The sequence below is a fragment of the Pygocentrus nattereri genome, chromosome 14 (genome assembly GCF_015220715.1).
Source record: "Pygocentrus nattereri isolate fPygNat1 chromosome 14, fPygNat1.pri, whole genome shotgun sequence".
Classification (NCBI taxonomy): Eukaryota; Metazoa; Chordata; class Actinopteri; order Characiformes; family Serrasalmidae; genus Pygocentrus; species Pygocentrus nattereri.
The window spans coordinates 24,298,578-24,326,573 of NC_051224.1; the positions used below are offsets into that span (position 1 = coordinate 24,298,578).

The 27,996-nt window shown below is 39.8% G+C and overlaps 1 protein-coding gene across 1 annotated transcript; it reads right to left on the bottom strand.

Annotated features, from left to right (window-relative positions):
- Nucleotides 1–330: 330 nt before the first annotated feature.
- Nucleotides 331–27,645, bottom strand: prr14 (proline rich 14). The gene is made up of 9 exons (XM_017715465.2): nt 27,506–27,645; nt 25,689–25,845; nt 24,121–24,280; nt 18,599–18,642; nt 14,581–17,466; nt 13,124–13,259; nt 11,000–11,109; nt 10,831–10,899; nt 331–2,682 (listed from the first exon to the last, which is right to left on the bottom strand). The coding sequence occupies exons 2-9, from the start codon at nt 25,811–25,813 to the stop codon at nt 2,349–2,351; spliced, it is 3,864 nt and encodes a 1,287-aa protein (XP_017570954.1). The 5' UTR covers nt 25,814–25,845; nt 27,506–27,645; the 3' UTR covers nt 331–2,348.
- Between the last annotated feature and the right edge of the window lie 351 nt (nt 27,646–27,996).

Genomic DNA, 27,996 nt, shown 5'->3' on the forward strand with positions numbered 1-27,996 from the left:
TTCCACAGGTTTACCTGCACATTCCTGGCCATGGCTGAGATGGAAAGTCATTCAGAGCGGTTTGGTGTGAAATTCTTTGTGGTAAAGAGTCGTTACAGTGGGGGGTGAGAAGAGCCGGGGGCCGGATTCACGACAGCTTTAAGAAAAAACTTGAGAAGGTTCTTAAGACAAACACTAAAAAGTTTGTAAGAATGTTCTTAAATGCAATTCTTTTATATATAAGTATGTTTTATATGTATATATATATATATATATATATATATATATATATATATATATATATATATACATACATACTTTACTTTTAATGTAAGTCAATGGAACCAGACATATTTCCAAATCATTTTGGGCCGTTTCTTTGTCCATTAATCAAGAAATTTACATACAGTGTAAAGGGCAACAGGCATTCTGAAATCATGTCAAAAACTGAAAATGTACATTTTGTTTGTTGGGGAAATAATAAGTAAATTATAGTAGAAAAATATTCACGTCTACCAAACGGTCAAGGCCCTTTTTACCCCGTTCTTCAATGGTCAGGACCCCTATGGACCCTCACAGAGCAGGCACTATTTGTACACAACGCTGACGTTTTACTGGTACGAGTGGATGAGACACTGCAGTGCTACTCAAACAGGGTGGAGGACTAACAAAGTATCAGAGAAACAGATGGACTACAGTGACTAAAATGGACAATGAGGGTAAAAACAAGGAGTTGGTCATAATATTATGCCTGATTGGTGTTTATCTATAAGCATTAAACTCTTCAGATGTCTGGTTCCTACCACCACCACCACTGTTGCCAATTCTGACTCTAGAACAGACCATCTCCTAGAAAACCACTCAGAATGACTCTTTACATCTTAACCAGCTAATCACAGGGGTCTGGAAATTCAACAGGCAAAATCTTTCCTTTTATCCTAAAGAGGAATCGGGGAAATTCTGGGCTGAAACACTTGAAATGAAGTGCTTGTTTTCAAACATTCAGGAGAATAAAATGAGTTGTTTTAATATATATAAAAATAAACAGTCGCTGTCAGAAGAAAACACTAGAAATCTGCATAATGGCATCTTTTCTGGGGAAGTAACATGTTTACATTTAATCTTAATCTTGGTTAATGCAATTAGATTTAAGATCATTTTGGATTCTCAGTCCATTTAATTCTTACACAACAAACAGCTGGTGTTTTTGAAAAGATTTAAAAAAAAAAGATGAAATGATGAGGTTTTCCTCTGACAGTGATGGGACATATGTGTATGTGTGTGTATATATATATGTATGTATATGTGTGTGTGTGTGCGCACAAGTTTAGGCACCGCTGATCAAATAAGTGATTTTCAAAATTCAAAATAAAACTTACTCTGTAGGGACCAAACAAATATGACAAATTTCAGTGCACAGCTCCAATTTATTTGTCATCTTATATTTTTAACATTTGGTGGGGGGGTGACAGAATATAAAACGTGGCTTAACGTTCCGCCATATTTAACATTTTATCCCCTCAATGTAAAATTCAGCAAATAAACAGTAACAGTGTATTAAAATGTACTGTTCTGCATAGGGGATGTGTTCACTTATATTCAGAACATGTAATGTGATCAGGGGTGCCTCAACTTTTACATGTCGCTGTTGTCAGAAAAGAAAAAAAAAAACAAAAAAAAAAAAAAACACCACAAAAAAAAAAAAACAAAACCTTGTATCTCCAAAATGGTAACTTTATAGGAGACGGAAAAAACAGTTCACTTTTAATGCAAGTCAACGGAATCAAATGGCTTTCCGAGTCATTTTAGGCTGGTTCTTTTGGTCCATTCATCATGAAAATGACACACAATAGAAAGGACAACAGATATTTTAAAATTTTTAAAAACAACAAAAAAAAGTTTTGCTCTGACAACAGCGAGACATATGACCGTCACTGCCATAGGAAAAACACATGCCTCCAATATGAATATTCTACAGGATGAAGGGGAAAAATGTTCTTCATTTTAATGAGTGCTGCTGGTCTATACTCACAGGATATAAAAGGGCAGCTTAGGAGTAAAAAACAAAACCAAAAGAAAGGAGTTAAAGTTTTCTTTAACAGCGACGATATAAACACAAAACACGCAACAAATAAGCACGAAAACACTTCAAACACAGATAATGGCATTACTAGACCCGACCTATACAAATATACAAACATACAACATATGTATACATAAAGTACAAAAATGTACATTTCTGCAGATTTTTAATGTTACTTGGATGTGCTTAATATTCGAGTGGTTGTACATCAAAAAAACTACAAAACAAGAAAGAAGGGTGCACAAAAATAAAAAAAATAAAAAAAAAAAAAACTACAAAAAGGTTTTCAGTAGGCCAGCTGCTCCAGCGCCATCCAGGAGTCCAGCTCATTCAGCTTTGAGCACAAGAGCGAATCCAGGTCCTGCAGATTCAGTGCATCTTCGTCTCTGGAGGAGGCCCAGACACCTCTGCGCGTTCTGCCGATCCCAGAATTCCCTGCTGCTTTCCTCTGAGCTCCGCCCACCCCAGCTCCACCAACCAAAGGCTTCCTCGGCTTCCTTGGCTTCCTGGGCACGCCCAGTTCAGGGAATTCAATAAAGCGCTTCATCCGTTTCTGGCCAAACAGGGACTGGGAGCTGTCTTGTCGACTCTGAGGAACCTCGAATATGGTCTCAAAACGCCTGCAGGAAGAAAGGACAGTGACAAACCTCACAAATGAGGACCTACACATGGACTTGGGGTGGAAGATATGGCAAAAATATAATGATGTTTCAGGATATTAAGCCCTATTCATCAAAGCTGAGTAAAAAGAATGCAGACTTGGCCACCTTTAGTTCTACTTAGTGCTGGGCGATATGACCTCAAATCAATATCATGATTAACTGAACATTTTATCTTGATTACGATTAATGAACGATTATTTTGTTTTTTTGCCCTCAAGTACAAAGTACAGACAAGGTCTGTACATTGAATATGCTCACTTATTAAAACTGGGATATTTTTTCTAATAAAAAAGTGCGTAATAAAAGAGCATCTGTGATTTTAAAACTGAAGTAAAACACACACACATTAACTATTTATGGTTAACTAAAATCATAGCAAACAACATTTTAAATTAAAATGTGTTAAAGGTTAAAATGTTGGTTTTAATGTTAAAAAAAAAAAAAAAAAAGTAGGAAATAAAGTAGGAAGGAAGGGAGAAAAAAAAAAAAAAAAAAAAAAAAAATCAAACCATGAGAGCCAAAACATTTTATATCCATTTTACTGAAGCAACATTTTACTCTTTTGGCTAAAAAGGTGCCACAACATGTACTAAGCTTCGCCCCAGCTACAGCCGCTTTTCAAGCATCTCTGGCAGGAAACTGCTGCAAAACATTATTTACTTAATATTTTGAACAACTGAAATCATAGCAAACAACACTAAATAAAAATGTCTTTCGAGAAAGTCCAAATTTTGGTTTTAATGTAAAAAACAAGTTCCTTTAAAAAGTAGATGTTTGTGTGATTTGTATTGTTTGTATTGTTCGTGATTTTTGATGCAGAGAACCTGACGATGTGACTGTTTTTCCTCTGGTTTTATATGAAACATTTAATTTAATACTCCTTACTCCACATATTTATAGTAGATTAGAACTTATTATACCTGAAATTGTCTTCTTGTTCGAATTTTCCTGGTCCACCTTAAATGCAGGTTCAGGCACCAGAATGTAACTGTTGCACCATTTAAGGTCGAACAAGAAAACTCCAACAAGAATCTGGCGAATAGGAAGCTAACACAGCTTCTTCCTTCTGTATTTAAAGAGTAGAAGTGATTCACACATTGATGGATTTGCTGATTTTTACCGGAGCGCTAAACTCATATCAGGTGCAGACTGAATACTTTCCTGCTGGTCTGGATGGCTAATTAGCACGATCAGTTGTTAAAGTAGTAGATCTTGACCTCTCCAACATAGCGGACGCGCAGACGTATCGCCTCACATAGAGAATAATAGGCAACACAGCATCTAAGAATGTATATCTATGGTTGAAACAGATTGGTGGTATTGTCTTTGGTCGCTGTAACAGTTTTTCCACATTTGACTTCGGTGTCGTCTTCAATAAAGCCATGTGGCAGGCAAGAATTCAACCACTTAACCACCAATGCAAGGACAACTTGTTTCTGCCCAGTAAAATTATGAGGTCATTGGTGGGAAGAACTACAGAGGCTCCCTGGCTCCACCAAAAGCTCTTTTACTTGTAAACAAACAGTTAAGACGTAAAGAGAGTGGTTCAGAGTGGTTTGGTGTGACTGGAACCAGGCGTCCACCTCTAAAAGCTCTCTCACAGAAAGTTTTTACATGAAATGGTTATGAATTCACTGCCTGATGACTGAGACACTGTTTTATGATAGTGTTGTGGTAAAGTTTTGGCCTTAAACGTCTTTTTAACCCATTTATTTGAAGCCATTCATAGTGGAGGGCTACACGCAGGGCGTTAAAATAGTCCCTAAAGAAAACAAGATTCTCCACTATTTTCCATCATCAAACTTCATGTAAGCTCAGAAGACTCGTGTAGGTTCACTCATGGTTCTGGATACTAAATAAAATGTCTATATTTGTGTTGTAGTCATGGTGACCCCTGGTTCCTATCACCACCACTGTAAAGACATCTGAACCATTTCACACCAAACCGCTCTGAATCTCTCTGTATGTATCTCACACACTAAATTATGCAGAATTTTTTTTTTTTAAAAAATCAGTGGAGTTTCCATTTAATAGCAACTTTGACTGGTAACTAAATGAATGAAATTATGGTCTCTGACTTTTGCACAGTACTGTATGTACTGTAGCTTTCTAAATATATTTTGTACAGTCAACCTTGTCAACCTAAGTGCACTATTTCTCAACACTCATGTAAAACTAGCCTGTTTAAAATGCAGTCTGAGGACTTCCGGTTGGCTAGCGGAATGGAGTAGTGGTGTTTTTTTGGGCTCCTGCCACACAACTTGTAATTGACCATCTATACACTCAAATCTACTGAAACTAGTGATTACGACCTGTTTGATTGTGTTTTACACATACTGCCAACCAATATGACTTCTAAATCAAGCAAACAGGACAAGAAAAAAAGAACATGCTTCTGCCGCTGGTCCCGCTGTTGACAACGCTACGTTGGCTAGCATGCTAAACAACCTCACAGCGGACCTGCTAACCAATCCTGACTCTCTGTCTGCAAGATTTGAAAACAAGCTTCGTGCCATTGAAACGAAATTAGACGGGATCCAGTCTAAAGTGAACAATCATGAACAGCGAATTTCCGATGTGGAATCTGGGCTGAACGATCTACAGCGCCTAGAAGCTCAGGTGATTGCTCTGGCTGCGGATAACGCAAAGCTCAAAGCCAAGGTTCTAGATCTGGAGGGGAGAAGTAGGCGGTACAATCTTCGCCTCATAGGACTGCCTGAATCGATCGAAGGTACGAGGCCAACAGTGTTTTTTTCTAATCTTTTGGTTGAGGTACTGGGGAAAGATGTGTTGCATTCCCCTCCGGAACTTGAGAGAGCCCACCGTGCGCTTAGAGACAAACCAGCCGAAGGAGGAAAGCCTAGAGCAGTGATCGTTTGCTTTCACAAGTTTCAAACGAAGGAAGCAGTGATTCGTTCGGCCCGGCAAAGGCGAGGTGAGCTGAAGTACAATGATACGCCGATATACATTTACGAGGACTACAGCCCCGAACTCCTAGAACAACGCGCAGAATACAAAGACGTAATGCACCAACTCTACACTCTCCACCTCAAGCCCTCACTGCAGTATCCTGTGCGACTGTTTATCAGGTCGGAAAATGGCAAAAGACGGCGCCTGACATCAGTGAGGGCAGCCGAGCAGTTTCTGGCCACGTACGAGCCTGCATCAAGAACGGAGGAGGACTGATTCAAGCCAAGGCCCAGCTGAGGTGATATATTGCTACTGTTTCCTTTTTTCGTGAGATGGGCGAGTCGAATGCAGAGTCGGAGTACCTCTGATGTGAGTTTAAAAAAAAATGCAGGTACAGAGAGTCTGCGACCACTTCTATGGTAGGCTATGCTTTTGTTTCATTTTTATTTTTCCACCGAGTGGTGTATGAGCATAAGCCTGGACTGCCTGTTCACTGCCTATGAAAAAGACTATGAACCGTAGTCACCTTTGTATCGTTACCCTTAGTGTTAGCGGTGTTTAATTGCTTACTGAAGCCCTATAATGTGTAGGCTAAACGTGCCTGAAACGGCGTGGAAAGTTTAACTCATTCTGTTCTGTTTTTTTTTTTTAGTTAGGCTATTGTTACTGTTTAGTCTATACTCACTCTTTTAAGTGTCATGCCGTGTAGAATGGTTGTATTCACTTGTTTATAACAAAACATTCTAATTATTGTGTGGTGGGAGAAGAGAGTGGAGTAGAGCCCCGGGAGAATTTTGCTAAGTGAAGATGGCACGTTCGTGCAGGGATTGTGGGTATAAGGGGTTACTGGGAGTGGGTTGTACTGGAGACGGGTGGGGACAGGGTTTTTATTTTAACTTTTCTTCCCCCCTTCCTTTCTTTTTCTTTTCCATCTCTCAGACACTGTGCTCTTGCATGTGCTCATTTTCCATGCATATTAATATCATGGTATATTATGCATACTTCACACAGAACTCACTGTTTGCATGGATAGTAAAAAGTCAGCGAGTAATATTCGTTTCATATCATGGAACGTCAAAGGGGCAAACCAAGCATTGAAAATAAATAAGATCATGTCTCATATTCAGGGGTTGAGAGGTGAGGTGGTGTTTTTGCAGGAGACACACCTGCGTACAGAGGAAGTTTTGCGTATTAAAAGGGGCCAGTTCAACCAACTATATCATTCCAAGTTCAAGGATAGGGCTAGGGGGGCCGCAATTCTAATTCAACGCCACATTCTCTTTGAGTTAGAAAAACTTGTAGCTGACACATCTGGTAGGTTTGTTATAGTGTCAGGGCAGCTGTGTAACACCCCTGTCATCTTAGCCAGTGTTTAAGCACCAAATTGGGATGATGATAAGTTTATATCCAAGTTTTTCACATCCATGCCCAATATTGACACTTACCATGTAATTATAGGGGGGGGGATTTCAATTCTGTTCAGCATCCTAACTTAGACAGATCTTCAACCAGACCACATTCTCTTACAAAGTCGGCCAAACTACTTTCATCCACCGCAACACAGCTGGGTTTTTCAGATCCATGGAGGTTTAAATTTCCAGACAAAAAATCATTTTCTTTTTTTTCCACCTGTCCATCATTCCTATTCTAGAATAGACTTCTTTCTCTTAGACAACAGATTACTCTCTAATATATGTTCATGTGACTACCACAGTATCATTATTTCAGATCACGCCCCTACTTCTCTAGACATACGTTTTCCAACTTATAGACCTCCTCTGAAACGATGGCGATTTAGTTCAAGTTTACTAGCTAATGACCTCTTTGTTGAGCATGCAACGACCACCTCTCAGGTATTTTTTACAATAAATGACACTCCAGATATGTCAAGGGGCACTTTATGGGAAACCTACAAGGCATATCTGAGAGGCTACGTAACTTCTTATACAGCTTATCTTAAGAAAACAAATGTGAAAAAACAGACAGAGTTAACACAAATGATCACTGAAGTTGATGATAATTATTCTACAAATCCAGATCCTGCACTCTACAAAAGACGGTTACAACTTCATTCTGAACTAGCTCTTTTAACCACCAATGAAGCAGAACTGCAACTGCTTAAGTCCCAACAAAAATTCTTTGAGTCAGGAGATAAAGCTGGCAAACTCCTTGCCCAGCAGTCCAGAGCAGCCGCTGCCTCTAGACTAATCCCAACCATAAAATCACCATCAGGTATCACCCTTACTGACCCAAAAAGTATAAATGAAACATTTGCAAAATTCTATTCTGACCTATATGCATCTGACCACCCTCAGTTAAACACACCCAATATACTCAATAATATTGTTTTCCCCACAATAGAACAGGAGTGGGTAGAAAAGTTAGCTAGCCCAACATCTGAGGTTGTAAGTGCTATTAGAGCTTTACAAAGTGGTAAGTCACCGGGTCCAGATGGTTTCACAGTAGAATTTTATAAGGAATTTTCCCCACTTCTTTCTAAGATCTTAAGTGATGTATATAATGAAGCATTGTCTGTTGGCCGACTACCCCCAACTTTAAATAATGCTACTATTTCTCTTCTGTTAAAAAAGGATAAGGATCCACTACTTTGTAGTAGCTTCAGACCCATATCGCTCTTAAATGTTGATTACAAGGTTCTTGCTAAACTTTTATCCCTTCGTCTCCAACAGATTCCACCAAAAATTATTTCGTTAGACCAAACAGGCTTTATGTTGGGTAGACATTCATCTCACAACACTAGAAGGCTTCTCGACATACTCAACACTCCCAGCTCCAGCGTCCCAGAGGTCGTGGTGTCGCTGGACGCCGAAAAAGCTTTTGACAGGGTAGAATGGGACTTCCTGTTTGAGGTAATGGATAGATTTGGGTTGGGCTCTGGCTTTATTTCATGGGTCAAATTGCTGTATTCATCCCCAGTTGCCTCTGTACAAACAAACAATACATTCTCACCTCCTTTTCAACTTCATCGTGGCACAAGACAAGGTTGTCCACTATCCCCTTTATTGTTTGCCATAGCCATTGAACCGTTAGCGATCTGGTTGAGATCTGAACCGAGATTTCAAGGTATTCTTCGCTACAACACTGAACACAAATTATCTTTATATGCCGATGACTTGCTCCTTTATGTATCCAACCCATCCACATCACTGCCAGTCACCATAGACATCTTAAAAGAGTTTGGCCAACTGTCTGGCTACAAACTCAATTTGGGGAAAAGTGAAATATTTGCATTAAATGAGTTGGTTGGTGTTCTTCCAGACAGCATTGCACCTTTTAAAAGGGCGGACAATAGTTTTAAATATTTAGGTATAATCATAACCAAGACTCTGGCAGACACTTTCAATAAAAACTTTGTCCCCTTGCTTGGTAAGGTTGAGGATGACTTTGCTAGATGGTCCACTTTACCTTTGTCATTGGCTGGCAGGGTAAACCTTGTTAAAATGGCCATATTGCCAAAGTTTCTCTACCTCTTTCAACATATTCCTGTACTCATTTCAAAAAAGTTTTTTAATAAACTGAACAAATTAGTGTCTAAGTTTCTCTGGGCTAATAAACCTGTCCGTATACGGAGTAAAATATTACAATTGCCTAAAAGAGTAGGGGGTCTTGCTCTCCCCAATTTTTTACATTATTATTGGGCAGCCAATATTCATAAATTGCTATATTGGACCGACACGCCCATGACCAACCAGCCTGCTTGGGTAAAAATTGAAATGTCTTCATCTCAATCCTCATTGAGGGCATGGCTTTGTTCTCCCCTTACTTTGCCAACAGTGAATGCAAGCAAAAACTCAGTAGTCAGACAGTCCCTCAAAATTTGGTTGCAATTCAGAAGACATTTTGGCCTGAGAGACAGTTCAATTTATGCACCAATATTAAACAACCATAACTTCAAACCATCTATTATGGACTTTTAAATTGTGGTTTGAGAGGGGCATTGTCTCAATTCATGATCTTTATGATAGCGGCACTTTTATGTCTTTTACTGGATTATCAACCAAATTTAAGCTTCCTCCCTCCCAACTCCTTAGGTTTTTTCAAATTAGGGACTTTGTTCAGAAAAATTACCCTGACTTTCCAAATCTTCCTGTACGGACCTTAGTAGATAAACTTTTCTTGATGGACCCCAATCAGAGAGGAAATATTTCTCACATTTTTAGGGCATTAGACTCCACTACCGCTGTCTTTCCCCAACAAACAAAAAACTTATGGGAACAAGATTTAGGTATGACCCTTGAGGAGGACCAGTGGGCTAATATTCTACAATTAGTACACAACTCTTCTATCTGTGCATGACATGGTCTAATTCAATGCAAATTAATACATAGGATCTACTATACAAATCATAGACTGTCAAAATTCTACCCCAATGTCGCAGATACCTGTAATAGATGTAACCAGTCTCCTGCTGACCTCATGCACATGTTTTGGTCATGCCCTAAGTTGAAACATTTTTGGTCTGAAATATTTGGTACCCTCCACAAGGCCTATGATGTTGGGGAGGATCCCCACCCCCTCCCAGCTCTTTTTGGTATTCTTCAAACTAAATCCTTTTCAAGCAAAGCCCAACACTGCATGGCTTTTTGTTCTTTACTGGCAAGGCGTTTAATTTTGCTTAACTGGAAACATACTGCACCCCCCTCTTATAGTCATTGGGTCAAGGAAGTTCTGTTCAATCTGAAGTTGGAGAGGCTTAGATTTTCCCTTAATGGTGCATTGAGTAAATTCAACAGGACTTGGGACCCCTTGCTGTCCATCATAGACACTGTAGACATTGAACCAGAAGAGACACAGGTCTGAGTTGTTTGTCTATTTATTTAGTCATTTTTTTTTTTTTTTGTCCCCTTTAGATTTTTTTTCTACTAATTTTTTTAGTATTTTTGTTTTTTCATTTATTGTCCTCTTTTCCCTTTCTCTTCCTGTCCTCTTGTTTGTGATTTAATTTTACTTTTATTTATGCACCGTGCTTAACATGGGGTTGTTGGGATTTGTGTGTGGTAGGGGCGGGTAGGGTGGGTGTGTGTTGTTTTTTTTTTTTCTTTTTTTCTTCTGAATATTGTAAAACAAGTGAGCAATTTTTATGTTTGGGGTCCACCCCATCCTTTCTTTTGTATTGTTGTTGCTCAATAAAGAAATTATAAAATGCAGTCTGAGAAAAGCTTGCTCTAGACTCACCCCTCAGGGGGTTTGCTGAAGTTCTTGTTTGTGTAGATTTCTTCCACGCTGAACACCTTTTTCTTTATCCTGGAAAAACAAAATGTTTGTATCTGTACAAATACAGACATACATGCATGTGCACTCATTTTACACACATCACATACGAATGTAACATGTGGTGACGAACCTGATGGCTTTAGGAAGGCCCATCGGCGTGAGGTTGTACTGAGGCTTGGGTAGAGTTTTCCGGATGCGGATAGAGGATACTTTTCTTCTCTCTTCTCGCTTGTCATCAGTCTAGAAAAAATCAAAGACAAACACCATGCTGTTGAAGGCAAACGGGAACATTTCAAAACAAGTTAAAGGAAGATTTTGGCAAACAAAAACATTTTAAAAGACTTATTTTTTTTCCAAATGCTGTCGATCAGCCAAGCAGTGTTTTGTGTTCAATCTCCTTTAAACCAAGGACACACCAGACATTTAGGAACTAGCACCAGCTATGTCACACTTTTTATTATCTCATTTCCCATGAAAGTTGCCACTCAATCATGCTATGATTACTACAGCTGACTGTCGACATAGAAAGTGCGAATAGATAAAACTGTAATACTTCTGTGTACAACTGAAAGAATATATTGCCATAATTTCATCAAATGTTCATGATCAAGCTAAACGTAGTGTGAAAGTAAATAACGTTAGCTTTGTTCTATGTGGCTTTATTCATAATTTTTCTCTCTGTATGAATACAATAAATCACATTTGTTTAAATATCTGGACATTCAAACACATCCACAGAGCTAAAACTGTACTGCTTACACTGGCACTGAAAAATCAAAGCTATTCTGTGTGTGTGTCGTTGACTCTGGTTCAACATAGTCATTTTGCCCAAAAAGCGATGAGACTGTATAAACAGTACTATGGAAAACAACTGGCCACCTACGTTCACAAACAGCCTGTCCGTGCCTACCTAACGGTCAGTAGTCGGCTTCCTGGGTCCTGGGTCACGGCAAACATAGTTCATAAGTAATGACTCCACCAATAGTTAGCATGCTGCTAACTAGGTATGCATTGATACTGATATTGGGTCTAAACACTTGTGAATTTTTATAAGTCCAATTAAGTTAAAAATGCCAACATTCTGATACAGCTGGCACAGTGTGACATAGGCCGAGTGTACACTGCCGTGATGATGAACAAACCACTCAAGCCAGCAGTGAAGGAGGCTCTGCTCACACAGACACGTTTGACACCTTAGTGATGGGAGATATAGTCACTGTAACCCCCCTTCCCAAGCCCGTTTACTCCAATTTAGTCATCTCCAATCATTTAGAATAAAACAGCTTTATTCTGACAAAGCATTTTTGTACAGTGCGAGTATATAAAAAACAGGCTTTGCCCAACGGACTACTAAACTCTACAGTGCAAGTCACCAAAGAACAAGGTTTCTAAAATCACACCGTGTATGAACATTCAGCTACGGCTCAACCAGCCAATCAAAAGTTTTCAGATGTAAAACTGGAAGCACAAGCTCCTCGGGTGCAATTCCTGCTGTTGCTGACCTACAAACAGACTTTACTTACAGAAGCACTTTTCTGATGTGGAACAAAAGACGCTCTTCTCCACTGCAGCACTACGTGATCCAAGGTATCTAATGTAGCATAACTAGCTAATGCACATTATTTAGATTCAGCTACATGTTAATGATTTGACCGTAAACTGTTATGGTGTCAGATTTCGTATCAGCGATTACTAAACATACATGTCTGGGGGGAAAAAAAAAAAAAAAAAAAAAAAAAAAAAAAAAAAAAAAAAAGGTATCGATGCATCCCTACTGCTAACTACATACATTAAATCAAAACACTTATCTAAATTCATGATGAGTTTCAGTTGACTATGGTTTCTCACTGTATGACATACTGTTGTCTATAAACACAAAACACAAGCTAAATGTTAACATCAAGTAGATACAGAACAGCAGCCGCCTGAATCCAGTCTGTACTTTTGTCCATGTTTATAGACAACAGTGAGTCATACATAGTCAGAAACCACATAATTAAGTCTATTAGAGATACTGAACACCTTAAAGGCATTAAGGCAGGCAGTCAGCACCAAGCTAATTTGTGGGGTATAAATCTTCACTGCTTGGTAGCTACTTTAGCCGTATAGGTCTAGTGGTAAAACTAGTGGCAGCATGAACGTCAGACACCAGATATCTTGGTTAACTGACTATCGATTAACCCACCACCCCCTGCCCATTATTTATTGTTTTTCCACATTATCAATTCACACAATTAAAGAAGAAAACTGGCACCTTTATCTCAGAGTCTGACAAAGCTCTCTCCTCCGAAATGGATCTCGATGAAAGCTTAAGACTGAAGCTGGACTGAGAATCTTCCTCACGTTCTCGTTGGACCACATCAGCCTCCACTGGAACAGGCTCAAATACACTGGGGACGAGTGGGAACAAAATCATTTAGTATGTCATCAGCTGAGAAATAAGCAGCATTGTGACTAGTGCTTCAGCTTCAACTGATATTACTATGCTGATATTCAGATTAATGTATTCATTGAGGTAAATAATGCATTTGAGATAAATGAATGTATTTATTGAGTAAATTTAACTTAGTTTACTTAATTGAGGTAAACTGGTGCATTTATTAGGGTAAATTATTGCATTTATTGAGATAAGCTGAAAGTAGCTTCATATTTACCAACTGAAGTAAATTAATGGGCTTACTGAAGTAAATGAAAGTATTTATTGAGCTAAGCTGATATTAGCTTCGTATTCGGTAGCTTTCGAAATCCGTTTTACATTTAAGGCGCCTCAGTGTAACTGCAGCTCCATTTAAGGAGGATCAGAAAATTCAAATGACAATCTGGAGAATAAGAAGCTGACTTGAGTTTAATATTTGAGTTTATTACTTAAGAGCTTTGTCAGCTTTGGGAGCGACTTTTATTAGTTTTTATAAAATATTACGACTTACAGACCTAGATACAAACTCTAGAGCTAGATATACAGTATCAGTTAAAAGGAACTGTATATCTACTAATTTTCCTTTAGATTTACTACATTATTTCATATGTAAAAGTAGCCTTGGAAATAAATTCTTTAGGGCTGCATGATTACATTAGTTTTATCATTAATAAGATATGAACTCCTGTGCTTATTGTGATTATTCTCAGTCTAAAGAGTCTTGTTAGGCCTGCATCACTAATAGAAACTTTTAGGACATTCCATAGATAGTTATTTGTTTTGTTATTTTTATGTCCATTTTAAATTAAAAAAAAAAGACTGACTTTTTCCAGCTTTACAATACATAAAATATACTTGCAGTTAAGTTGAAAGTAGCTATGAACACTTTGTACAGCAGTGAATTGTGCTCTTCTGATTTTGAGACTTTTGCCATTTGGGAAAGGGTCATAATGACTTACATCAAATAACAGCTGGAAAATGCATATCAGTTATGAAGAATATTGAAACTTGAAATATTTTTAATTGCATAGCAAAAAAGAGGCAATATAAATACATCATTTACAGCATCACCACAATTTCCAACAGTTTAACTGCATATCGTGTTTTATGTTCGTATCATGCAGCCATAATAGGAGTCAACATGGCTATTTATATACTGTATTATGAATAAACATTAAAGCATAAATCAGTTAAAACATCCAAGATTCAGTCAAATTTTTCCAACTGATCCAGACCTAAATATATAAATCTTGGTATGTGCTTTTGGAGACAGATGATAGAATGTGATAGATTACCTGCAAGGAGATGATACAGAGGCAGAGGATTGCTCAGGTGTGGGAGGGACACTGGCAAAGAAAGCAGGATTAGCTGTGAGGGTTGGGGAGGTGGGGGATTTCAGGAAAGAGGGTGATGGGGACTTGACGAAACTACGTGGAGAAGTGGAGGCAAGGTCAACATCATCATCACTACGTCCTTGGCTCGATTTCTTGGACAAGAAAGCTAATGGACTGGACAGAAAACAGGAAGCGAGGGCTGTGAGGGAGCTGGAGTGTGAATGTGGGTACACATGGTTGGAAGCACTGCTCCAACCAGTGGGGTGCACTTCCTTGCGGAGGCACCGGGGTGCAATTTCCCGTTCTATTTCCACGCTACACACCGTGTGCCTGCGGGCGCGTTTGGATGGAGAGTGAGGATGATGAGCATCTGGTGGTGCAGGGCAGAACTTTTTGGGTGGAGAAGGAGGAATCTGGTCATGCAAGGGAGCCAAAGGCACATTGTCACCATGTAGGAGGGAAGGGATGTCGGGACAGGAAAAGCTTCGCAGGAGGCGGCTGGAACCGCTACCTGACGATGAGACAACTGGGATGGCCTCTTCCGTTTGATTTCTTGTCTGCTCTTCATCGTCTCGAGCATCTTTCTTCCTTAACAAGGAGATGCACTTTCTTCTCGGTCTGCCTACTTTGCTTTTCTTTTTCTCTTTTGCTTTGCCCAACTGTCCAAGCTCCTTGTCAATGAAGCTTTGATCTTTAAAGTGTACCAGTGCCGTTTTGGACGTGTTAATCTCCTTTGCAGGGGTGCCCCATTTCCCCATTCCTCTTGTTGTTCTGCAGTTTTCAATGGGTCTTCCTGCCTGCCACTGAGACGTAGATCCGGTCTGAACAGGCGACAGTGTTACACTGCCTTTTTGTTCATCTGTTTTGGTGCCAACCTGCAGAGTGAGAGACATTGATACCCTCGGCTCTTCAACTGCATCAATATCTTTAACTTCTCTACTTTCCAATCGCTTGACATGAACTAGAGGCTTTTTAGAAGATGACAGAACTGAAGCAACTGCTGAGGCATCCAATTTATTCTTAGCCTGACAAACATTGTTCTTTTGCGCAAATTTTGCTTGTTCTTGATCAGTGGCATTGCTTGCTTCCTCAAGATCTCTGTGCCCATTTTTGGCCCAAGGTTCTCCAGGCTGTTCAGTTGATGAGCCTAGAGACACTCCAGACTCAAAGTGGCATGCAGTTTTTCTCTGTCTTGCATTCCAAGATTTAACAGACTTGACTGAACCACCAACAGTAACCATCCCTCTGGATCTGAGTGATGGACGAGCTTCCACCGGGTTGGAGTCATTACAGTCACTCGCACCCATTCCACTTGTGCCGTTACCCTGCAAACAGCTGTCCACCAAGGCACTTTTTGAAGCATCTGAGGAAGACAAGCTGCCAATAGTATCATTCTCAATCCCTAAGGTGGCTGGTGTTCTACATTTTCCATCCCTCCTACTTCTACTTCTAGACACTCTCTCCTGACCTATTTTGTCTCTCTCTGGGGATTCACAAGAGCCTGACATCTCCGAGGCGAAACTCATCATCTCAACACCACCACGACTGCTAAGGGTCAAGTTACCCGAGACTTGGACCTTCCTCCGTTTACCAATCTGAATGGACGTCTCATTCACAGGAACTCTTGCTAGTATAGAAGCAGGGAATTCTTGTTCAAAGTTCGCTTTGTTTTCTATTTTGGTCCTCCCTGAACAACTTTTCACTTTCTTGACCAATTTGTCTTTCTCCAGGCATCTCACCAGTTCTATCTTAGGTACTGTTTTCCTGTTTTTTCTTTCACAGCCCAGAGGAGGAACTCCATCATCTTTGGAGAAAGGCTGAATGCGTGCCTTATTGTTATGTGTATATTCTGAGACTTTTGTTGCACCAACTAAAATATTTTGCTCAGATAAAGTCACAGACACTTTCTTAGCTGATCTCAAAGGTGTCAATCTATTAGAATCCAGTGGCAGTTTGGACATTTTTCTAGGGCTTGTCCTGATAGGCATCCTCAAAATGGACTCCTCACTGTCCATCAGGCCTTTTCTATTTGTGTTTTTAGTCAAAGACAGCGAACACGAGGTATTTGGACAAGGAACTTCAACATGTGCCAGCTTTAAGTCAATGGTATCAGGTGTATCTGTTAAAAGCCTTGGATCTGAAAATCTAGACTTTTCCTGAGATGACTTAGAACCACTCTGTTCAGAAACTGAGGTAGCATTGTAGACTTTGTTTTGATATTCATTTGAAGGCCCCATTGGCTGCTCAACATGACAGGACAAATCTCTGGCACTTGAATTCAAAGAACCATGTCCCTCTTGGATGGACTGCAACAAACACTGGACACCATTTCTCTGAATGTCTGACGTACTTGGCGAAACCAAAGCTTTATTCTCGTCTGAATCACTTTCATTACTTAAGTTTGTGTTGAAATTCAGTCTCTCTACAACTATGGATATTTTCGAAGGTGGACATACAGTCTCTTCTTTAGAGAACAAGTCTTTCGTGACATCTCTTTCTACATCAGGCTGTTGCTCTTTACTTATTGAAGAACTTTCTTTATTGGAACCAGTCAGCTGTTCACAGTGGCTAGTTAATGAGTTTGAAAGTGACGAGTCGGTGGGTTTGAAGAGCCGGACAGGACTCATGACGATCTCTGTGAAACTTGCCATCTTAGACTTGAACGACTGAAGAAGGGGCCCAATCACCCATCTCTTTGCTGGTGGAGGGCTCTCTGGGCATTTTGGGTCCATGTCCAGGGAGCTACGGCTGTGTTCCTGAACAGTGGATGAATTTTTCAAGACGTGTGACTCTGAGGTTATAGAGGGCAACTCCAGCTTCCGCTTACAGCTCCTCACAGTCTTATCTCTACAAGAAAATAAAAGGCAACTGTTATAAACTTTACAAATGTACATTCTTGCACATACACACAAATATATACACACACACACACACACATACATACATACATACATACACACACACACGTATATATATATATATATATATATACACACACATACATACACACACACACACACACACACACACACACACACATTTTTCCATATACATGAAAAAGTCATGTTTTAGCATTTAATATGTCCATTCTTTCCCTTTATTACAGCATCCATTCTTTTTAAGGAGGCTTGATTATAGTCTTTCAAAGAAGTTTTTCAATAATTTGAAGAATTTCTGCCACTTATTTTCCTATGGCCGACTTTTTCCCTCATAAAAGTGAATTATCAGAAATGTACTGTCTTTAGAAATCTAATTTTGTTGTTTGTGTGAAGCGGAACATAATGTCAATGACCTCTTTTGAAAATCTTTCTTTGGGAGGACACTTGTTGGACCAATAACCTGTTATTTTAAGATTGGAAGAACAGAAGAGTCAATGTGGCAGCAGGAGCACAAAAGCAAGAGTGGACAAATTACATACTGATAGATTTGATATATTTAGCATTGGAGGCTTTTTACATTTTCTGTTAAATATATCGACATTAAAGAAATGAATAGCTTGTACTTAATTTGCTGCTCTTAAATGGAACCAGTTGAGAGACAGTAAAGAAGAGCCCAGACACTGGACACTTAAATTTGGCCTGAAAACGTTCCTGTTTGAGCAGCTTTCAGCTCCGTTTAAACACTTAAGGTTTCTAGCCCTTCTCCTCTGTACTAGCACTTTATAATTGTTATTTAATTTATAATTAGATTTTTAACTAGCCTAACAATGTAATGATTCTCTATTAATCTACTGTTTTAATCATGTTTAATTTCTATTTTCCTTTACCCTTTAAAGGACTATTTTCTCATTTGTAAATCACTTTGAATGACAGCAGTGTTCGAAAAGTTGCTATATAAGTCTTGCCTTGGTAATTAAATAAATGAGGGAAAAGGTGGCACCTTACTTTTGCACAGAACTGCATAAAATGTGTGCATTACATCACCAATGCATGCCAATTTATCAACCTTTAAAATGTAATGAAACATAAAATACACTCACGCAGGCCACATGTCCATAATCTCTTCGTTGTCTTCATGGTTCTTCTGAAAGTGTAAAAATTTAAATGAATTAATTAAAAAACTCAGTACAACATTCCATCAATAATCTCTACGTTTTCACACGGAATATTTGTATTCTGTAGGTCTGATCAATCCAATCAGTTTTAAGAGATGGATGTACAGCTTTGCTGAAATGCTATTTTGAAATGTTAATAATACAGAATACACCAATCAGGCATAACATTATGACCACCTCCTTGCTTCTACACACATTGTCCGTTTAATCAGCTCCTACTGTATAGGTGCACTTTATAGGTCTACAATTACAGACTGTAGTCCATCTGTTTCTCAAACTTTGTTAGCCCCCTTTTACCCTGTTCTTCAGTGGTCAAGACCCCCATGGAAACTCACAGAGCAGGTACTATTTGGGTGGTGAATTATTCTCAGTACTGCAGTAACACTGAAGTGGTGGTGGTGTGTTAGTGTGTGTTGCACTGGTCTGAGTGGATCAGACACAGCAGTGCTGCTGGAGTTTTTAAACACCTCAGTGTCACTGCTGGACTGAGAATAGTCCACCAACCAAAAATATCCAGCCAACAGCGTCCTGTGACTACTGATGAAGGACTAGAGCAGAGGTTACTAATAGGTGGGCCACGGTCCGAGTCTGGACCCAGACGCTGTCCTATGTGGACCTGGACTTATAACCGATAAAATATCGAGAACTAATTAATTTCGACATGGTTTTACTATTTTAATCTGTGTAGCTTTTCTAGCCTTTACGGTAGCACTTTAGCTGTCTGTGAGAGTCACAGACCAATTGCATGTGTTGTAAATATCACACGTGACGCTACTCAGCCAATCAGATCTGTGCATTACGATGAGCACCGAGACTAGAGTGAGTGATGCTCACACGGGAGCGACGAGGTGTCGGAGGAGAACTTCCCACCGAGTTTATTTCACATGGCGTTCTCTAAAAAGAGAAAAGTGACAATAAACATTGTTTAAATGTTACTGAATTGTACTTTATTTGATTTGCGGTCAACATTATTTATTATTATAAAAACATTCAGTTGTTGACTATATAAGATGTTGATATACCTACTAGGCTACTTCAGTAAACAGTATATGGCACTGAATCATGAAGCAAGTTAGACATGATGATCCAGACCTTCGCTTGAGGAAATTTTTATTCTCACTGGACCTTACTGAATTAAATACCCCTGGCCTAGAGGATGACCACTGTAGTCACACTAACGTGGTGGTGGTGTGTTAGTGTGTGTTGTGCTGGTCTGAGTGGATCAGACACAGCAGTGCCACTGCTGGACTGAGCATAGACCACTAATCAAAAATATCCAGCCAACAGCGTCCTGTGACCACTGATGAAAGACTAGAGGATGACCAACACAAACTGCAGCAACAGATGAGCCATCGTCTCTGACTTTACATCTACAAGGTGGACTGACAAGGTAGGAGTGTCTGATCCCCTCGCACCAGCACAACACACACTAACACAACAGCACCACGTCAGTGTTCCTGCAGCACTGAGAAAGATCTACCACCTAAATAGTACCTGCTCTGTGAGGGTGGTCATAATGTTATGCCAAGGAGGTGGTCTTAAATGTCATGTCTGATTGGTGTATATTACTGCATACAAAATTAAATATGACAATAAATATATAAATGATACAAAAAGCAGACATACATGCTTTGCTTGTGTACTAAGTGTTCAACATGTCAGGACTGTCCTATAACTGAGGTCATGCATGAATAGGGGGAAAAAAACAGTCTCGTTTGTGTTTAGTCATTCACTGAACCATGAAGATGGATTAAGATCACTCAATTAAACCCAGACAAGCAATCATAAACCACAGCCCAAGGCCATATATTCAGGATACGCTGCCCACACCCAACTGAGCAGTAAACCATGTGCTTGTAAGATTCATGCTGAACTCTTCTGCACTGACAAACCAATGTAAACTGCTGTACTTAGACAGAAATAGAGGTAAACAACTGTCAATGTGAAGAAATATAAGCATAGGCTTCTACAAGCCTGTATCGCCTGTGTTTACATGGTCACTGCTATGAAACTGGAGCTCTTCTTGAGGGACCTCTGTCATTTGTCTAGCAATTCAAGGTGGTGTTCAAAAACGAGGAAGGATATCATAAACATACAATTACGTTTTAGACAACAAAAGCAGGCAGAGCTAAAACTGACTGATACATTTTTATGTTTTTATGTTTATACTGAACCTCTTATTTCCGTACAGCACCAAAAATATCAACCACAGTTTAGATAAATATGAACATCATTAGTACTCCGTAGTGGGCGGTATGACCACAGATTTAGAATATGGTAGAATTGCAATGACAGCTTTGCTATATGTCATAGCATCTGCGTATGCATGTGTTTGTATATGTTTCTCAGTTTTTGACAGAATTTGAAAATGCCTGTTACCCTTTACACTGTGTGTAAATTTCATGATGAATGGACCAAACGAAACGGCCCAAAATGACTTGGAAAAAAGTCTGGTTCGGCTGACTAACATTAAAAGTAATTTCTTCTCCTGTAAAGTTACTATTTTTGAGATACAAGGTTTTGTTCCGTCAACAGAGATATATGTAACAAAAATAAAGCCATCAGTTATTTTTTTGTAGTTTAACAGTGCCTTATTACTCCTAGATGTCTTGACTTTTTTTAATAAGAGCTTTAATTAACAGCCAAAATAAAACTTGAATACTGTACACATGATAATCAAAACTGAGTAAAATTTAAATACAAATGTGTCAATTTTACTTTCTAAGCCTAACCATGCTGCAGCTTCAGGTCTGGCAAAAACCGTGCTTACTGTTGTTTTATGCCTAAATTTCTACAACGCTCAGACTGGCTTCTTCTTTGTCACCTTTCCATTCGAATTTCCACTTTCCACCTTAAATGGAATGACAGTTACATTCTGACACCTGTACAAATATCTGAAGGTAACTAGCACACCAGTTAGGGTAGAACAGGGAATTCGAATATGAAGCCAACATCAGCGTCATCGAGTTTCTCAAGTCATTTTTCTTTTTTTTTTAACTTTAACTTTTAATTTAATGTTTCATTTCTTCACTTTTCAATCTATTGTTTGCAATCATGTTTCTAATTTCCATTCCCCTACTTCAGGGGTCGGCAACATGTGTCTCTGGAGCTTGATATGGCTATGATGTGGCTCCACAGCAAAATCAGATTAGTACAACCCCAATTCCAATGAAGTTGGGATGTTATGTAAAACATAAAAACAGAATATGAAGATTTGCAAATCCTTTTCAACCTACATTCAGTTGAATACACTACAAAGACAAGATATTTAATGTTCAAACGGATAAACTTTGTTTTTTGCAAATATTCACTCATTTTGAATTTGATGCCTGCAACATGTTCCAAAGAAGTTGGGACAGGGGCATGTTTACCACTGTGTTACATCACCTTTCCTTTTAACAGCACTCAATAAGCGTTTGGGAACTGAGGACACTAATTGTTGAAGCTTTGTAGGTGGAATTCTTTTCCATTCTTGCTTGATGTACAACTTCAGTTGCTCAACAGTCCGGAGTCTCCGTTGTCGTATTTTGCGCTTCATAATGCGCCACACATTTTCAACGGGAGACAGGTCTGGACTGCAGGCAGGCCAGTCTAGTACCCACACTCTTTTACTACGAAGCCACACTGTTGTAACACGTGCAGAATGTGGCTTGGCATTGTCTTGCTGAAATGAGCAGGACGTCCCTGAAAAAGACGTTGCTTGGATGGCAGCATATGTTGCTCCAAAACCTGTATGTACCTTTCAGCATTAATGGTGCCTTCACAGATGTGCAAGTTACCCATGCCATGGGCACTGACACCCCCCCACACCATCAGAGATGCTGGCTTTTGAACTTTGTGCTGATAACAATCCAGACAGTCCTTTTCCTCTTTGGCCCGGAGGACATGACGTCCATGATTTCCAAAACCAATTTGAAATGTGGACTCGTCAGACCACAGGACGCTTTTCCACTTTGTGTCAGTCCATCTCAGATGAGCTCGGGCCCAGAGAAGCTGGTGGCGTTTCTGGGTGTTGTTGATATGTGGCTTTCGTTTTGCATGGCAGAGTTTTAACTTGCACTTGTAGATGGAGCGACGAACTGTGTTCACTGACAGTGGTTTTCTGAAGTGTTCCTGAGCCCATGTGGGAATATCCATTACAGAATGATGTCGGTTTTTAATGCAGTGCTCCCTGAGGGATCGAAGGTCACGGGCATCCAATGTTGGTTTTCTGCCTTGCCGCTTACTTGCAGAGATTTCTCCAGATTCTCCCTTTATACCCAATCATGACACTCACCTGTTTCCAATTAACCTGTTCACCTGTGGAATGTTCCAAATAGGTGTTTTTTGAGCATTCCTCAACTTTCCCAGTCTTTTGTTGCCCCTGTCCCAACTTCTTTGGAACGTGTTGTAGGCATCAAATTCAAAATGAGTGAATATTTACAAAAAACATTTACAGTTCAAACGGAAACGGATAAACTTTATCTTGTCTTTGTAGTGTATTCAACTGAATATAGGTTGAAAAGGAATTGCAAGTCATCGTATTCTGTTTTTATTTGTTTTACACAACGTCCCAACTTCACTGGAATTGGGGTTGTAGATAAAAATGAAATAATCCTCCTTTAAAGTAAAATAAAGCTCTGTTGATCATTCAACACAGTTTAACAATAAACGGTCTTAAACGCTGGAGTTAATGTAGAACTGCTAATTCACCCTTTAAACCTAAAGATCGGTGCAGATTGTTGGTCACCATAGCAATACACACAACAGTCTCGCCGAGCTAGTAAGTAACAAAATGGCAAAGAGAGAGATTTAAGATGTGCATCAATAATTTGGAGACAAACGGACTTCTTTGCATTTATAACCACCCCAGCTGGTTTCCTGATACATTTAATCTGCAGTGAGAAACTGACAAACATTAAAAAAGGTCACAAGGCTAAAGTCTTAAAAGTTTCTCATTCACCGGACAAAATGGCGCTTCTTAACATTTGGGCTGCCAGCAACATGTCGCTCATCTTTTTAAAATTCCCTTAGAATTATCTCTGCATTTTCACATTTGTAAAGCACTTTGAATGAACAGTCTAGGAAAGGAGCTATGTAAATACACTTGCATTGCCTACGAGCTGTCTTGTTGATGCCAACTCTAAGAAACCATTCAATTCTTTCTGTCCACTGTTTCAAAACCAGTCAGACCTTAACAGACTAGACAGCAGGAGGTAGTTGAGGGTCTTTCCATTTTCACTTGAAATATGACAAAACAACCCTGACTCAGAATCAGTTAAATGGGGTAATGTTAGCGTGGCTGCTCTGTTTGTATGTCATGTTATCTGTGCTTATTTGTGGCATACCGGTAGAACGATAATAAAGCTCACACCTCACACCATGAGTGAGAATTTTGACTGGTAAATCTGAGAATAACTGCAAATCATCCCATAGTCCCACCCTCAGCAAACAGACAGAGATATTACCCAGCTGCCCCTCTCCTTCATAATGAGGCTGGTGTTCTTCTGCTGCAGTTCAGGTGTTCTGACACTGTTCTCCGGTTTGATTCTCTCCTCAGTCTGGCCTTTGCCCTTGAGAAGCCGCCCACTTCTTCTGCGTGAAGATGACCTTCTGACTTCATCGCAGCTGCAAACAAAGGACAGCACAGGCCAGCAAAGATCACAGGGTTAGGTTTACACTGCTTGATGTGGCGAGATGCTCTCTGGAGTACATAAGTCAGTTTTTCACAGCCAGATTAAGGTTAACCCCTAAAAGCTCAGGTTTATTACAAACTAAGGCTTATAATTCAGTATATGGCCAAGCTTTTCTTAGCTTATCAAAGTGTGTGATAAAACTTCCTGGCCACTAAGCGGTTAATCTAAGACTAAAAAGGCTTTTCAATGATCACTGTGACTGATTTTCAGTTTGTGGAAGCACTGAGACATTATATCTATGACGGCATTCTAGAATCACAAAACCCAGCAAAAAAATATAATTCTATTTTGGGAACTTTACATACAGCGTTCATAACATGACAGTTAACTGGAATGTACTTTCAGTACAGTACTAGCCAAAGCTGCAACAGTACATTGTTTGTTTTCTAATGAGCCAAACTGTCATTAAAATTTTGCAAAATAAAATAAATAAATTATTATTGTTATTGTTATTATTAATAATAATAATAATAATAATAATAATAATAATAATAATAATAAGTGCTGCCTAAAGTTGCTTTAAAATCAATTAAAGGGCTCCACTGAATGTAAGTGGTGACCGGCTATTTTACACAATGCATAACTGCGCATTTCTGTACAAGTGTAGCAGAAGCATTCAAATACAGCACAAGCGCAGGATATAATACTTTCACATTACACCGATCAGACATAACATTATGACCACCTCCTTGTTTCTACCCTCATTGTCAATTTTATCAGCTCCACTGTATAGGTGCACTTTGTAATTGTACAGTTACAGACTGTAGTCCATCTGTTTCTCTGATACTTCGTTAGCCCCCTTTTACCCCGTTCTTCAGTGCTCAGGACCCCCATAGAACCTCACAGAGCAAGTACTATTTGGAGGACGCTGCCCACAGGACGCTGCCCACAGGACGCTGCCCACAGGACGCTGCCCACAGGACGCTGCCCACAGGACGCTGCCCACAGGACGCTGCCGGCTGGATATTTTTGATTGATTGAATATTCTCAGTCCACCACTGATACTGAGGTGTTTAAATACTCCAGCAGCACTGCTGTGTCTGATCCACTCAGACCAGCACAACACACACTTACACACCACCACGACAGTGTTACTTCAGTGCAGAGAATGATCCACCACCTAGAACCTGCTCTGTGAGGGTCCATGGGGGTCCTGACCACTGAAGAACAGGGTAAAAGGGGGCTAACAAAGTAACTGTACTGTACTGTTCTACTGTAACTGTAGAACTACAAAGTGCACCTATATAGTAAGCGGAGCTGACAAAATGGACAATGAGCGTAAAACAGGAGGTGGTCAGAACGTTATGCCTGATCGGTGTGTATAACTCAACACTGTGCACCTGTTCAAAACTGAAGAACGGTGGACGGTTTGGGGTCGTGGTTCATCATGATGAACAGCACAAAGGACATCTTCCTCCATTGGTGTGACACTGCGAGGGACACGCTCTTGGGAAGAGGTCAGCATGACCCCCACTATATCCCTCGCAACTCCTCAATCTGCAAGAAAAGTAAGAGACACCAATTAAGGGCCGGCAGAGTGTTTTCTTCAACCAGTAAGGCTAATATTAAAAGCTTATTGTAGCAAATAAATGTGCAGGATAAAAACTGCTTTTGCTTCTGCCACATGAGACAGAGCAAGAGAGTTATTTTTACTTCATTTACAGGGAAATTCCACTGATTTTCAACATTTCTACATAATTATTGGCTAAGACGTAACCAGAGTCATTCACAATGTATTTATACAAAGCGCTCCGCATATACAACACGTTCTCCATCGGTCTCAAGAACAGTTTCACCATGCAAAGAACCATTTAAGCATAAAACGGTTCTGTACAGAACTCGTGGTTCCAAAATAGAGTCATTCCCTTCATGAAGAACAATAAAATGGTTCTGTACAGAACTCGTGGTTCCAAAATAGAGCCATTCCCTTCACGAAGAACAATCTTTAAGTGTGCAGACAAATGCTATTTTGACAGAAAACATTCGATGCTCAATATAAGCAAGTATAATTAACGAATAACCTATAAAAGGTTTCACACTTTAACACGATAATATCTCAAAATCCAGCCTGTCTGGGAGACGCTCCATTTATCTCGCCAAGTTAGATGCGTTAACGTTAGCTAATGCTAAAGCTAGCTAACGTTACCTGCCGAAAAATAATGAAACTGAATTCATTTTTGCTGCCTTAGATGACATTTTAGTCTAAATGAGTCGTAGAGCACTCGTTCTTGGGGATAATATAAGTGTTGCGTCATTAATACGTGTAATTAGCGTGGTTCAACGTTTGTATACTTTGTTAAACAGTTAGCTTAGCCTAGCGGCGTTAGCTACGTTAACTCGTACGTTTGGTCGCTAAAAGCTAAAAACCCAGCGGCTGTTAACTATGTAAGGAACAAATCTTGTGAAGCATTTTTATGAGGGCTCTCATGCTCGAGAAATACAGTGAAGAAAAAATATTTAACTGTTTTTTTTTTAGAAACACCGCCACCACAAGGGGTTCTGAGTCGAACAGTGCAGAGAAAGAAACGTTCAGGGTGCCGAACTTGACTTGTTTCTAGAATTGTCCGTTCCACCTTAAACAGTGCAGCAGTTACACTCTGGTGGCTCGGGCGCCAGAATGTAACTAATACGCCATTTAAGGAGGAACGGATAAAGCCAATAAGAAGCCGGTGTTTTGTTATTCACGATGGGATTGTGGGGCGTTTAAGATGAAGAATGAGATGATTAATCGACATGTAGGTTAAGTGTATCAAGTGTTTCCATTATAGGCAAAAAAATGTTTTTTTTTTTAAGACAAAACCAACTTAATAATTTAAGACATCTTTTTTCAGCAGTAGTAACGTTATTCAGTATCAAAACAAGCCTCGAACTCAGATTTATGGCATCTAAATCTTTCTGTGAAGCATTTAAAGAGAATACTTGAGTCTAACTGGTGCTGTATTCCGTTCATTACCGCTGTATACTGTACACAACGTACATTACCGGGCCGACAGAGCTGATACAGTCTGGCGCCTGAGGTGCCGGATTGTAACCGCAGCACCATTTAAGGTGGAACGGAAAAAATCGAACAAGAAGCTGGCGAAAAGGAAGCCAACTTCCCTCATCACAACTCCGCTTGTGCTGTGTATAAAATAAATAGGTTAAACTGCTCACTTACCCACAAGCTTAATCGAGCATTCAGCTTCCCTAACAAAACACGACTTCGGCTCGGTTTGTGTATATATCTTTTTCAAATCCTTGGAGCCGTTGTTTGTATGACATCTCCACACCGCCCAACTTTCGCCATTTCAACCCGCTCCATCAAGCACAGAGCGCCGAACCGCGCCGACCAATCAGAGCTTCGCACGAAGAAGCTAACTCGAAAACGGCCCGCCTCCTGAGAATGAGCCAATAGGAATGCCGAGCTAACCAATGCGGTTGTAGTATGCAGATTGTCTTGGGCAAGCAGCCAATAGCTCCACAGCAAGTCGCCCCGCCTACGCGTGAACTTCGAGCAGCAGAGCAAAATATTTACGCTGCCGTCTAGTTGACCGGTCCCTTACGGAGCCCCGAGGCTGACACGGTAAACATGTTTAATAAGGCGTGGCCACGAGTTAATTTAGTCATAAGTCGTGGCCTCAAAATAGTAGATTCGTAGCCGTGCTTTAT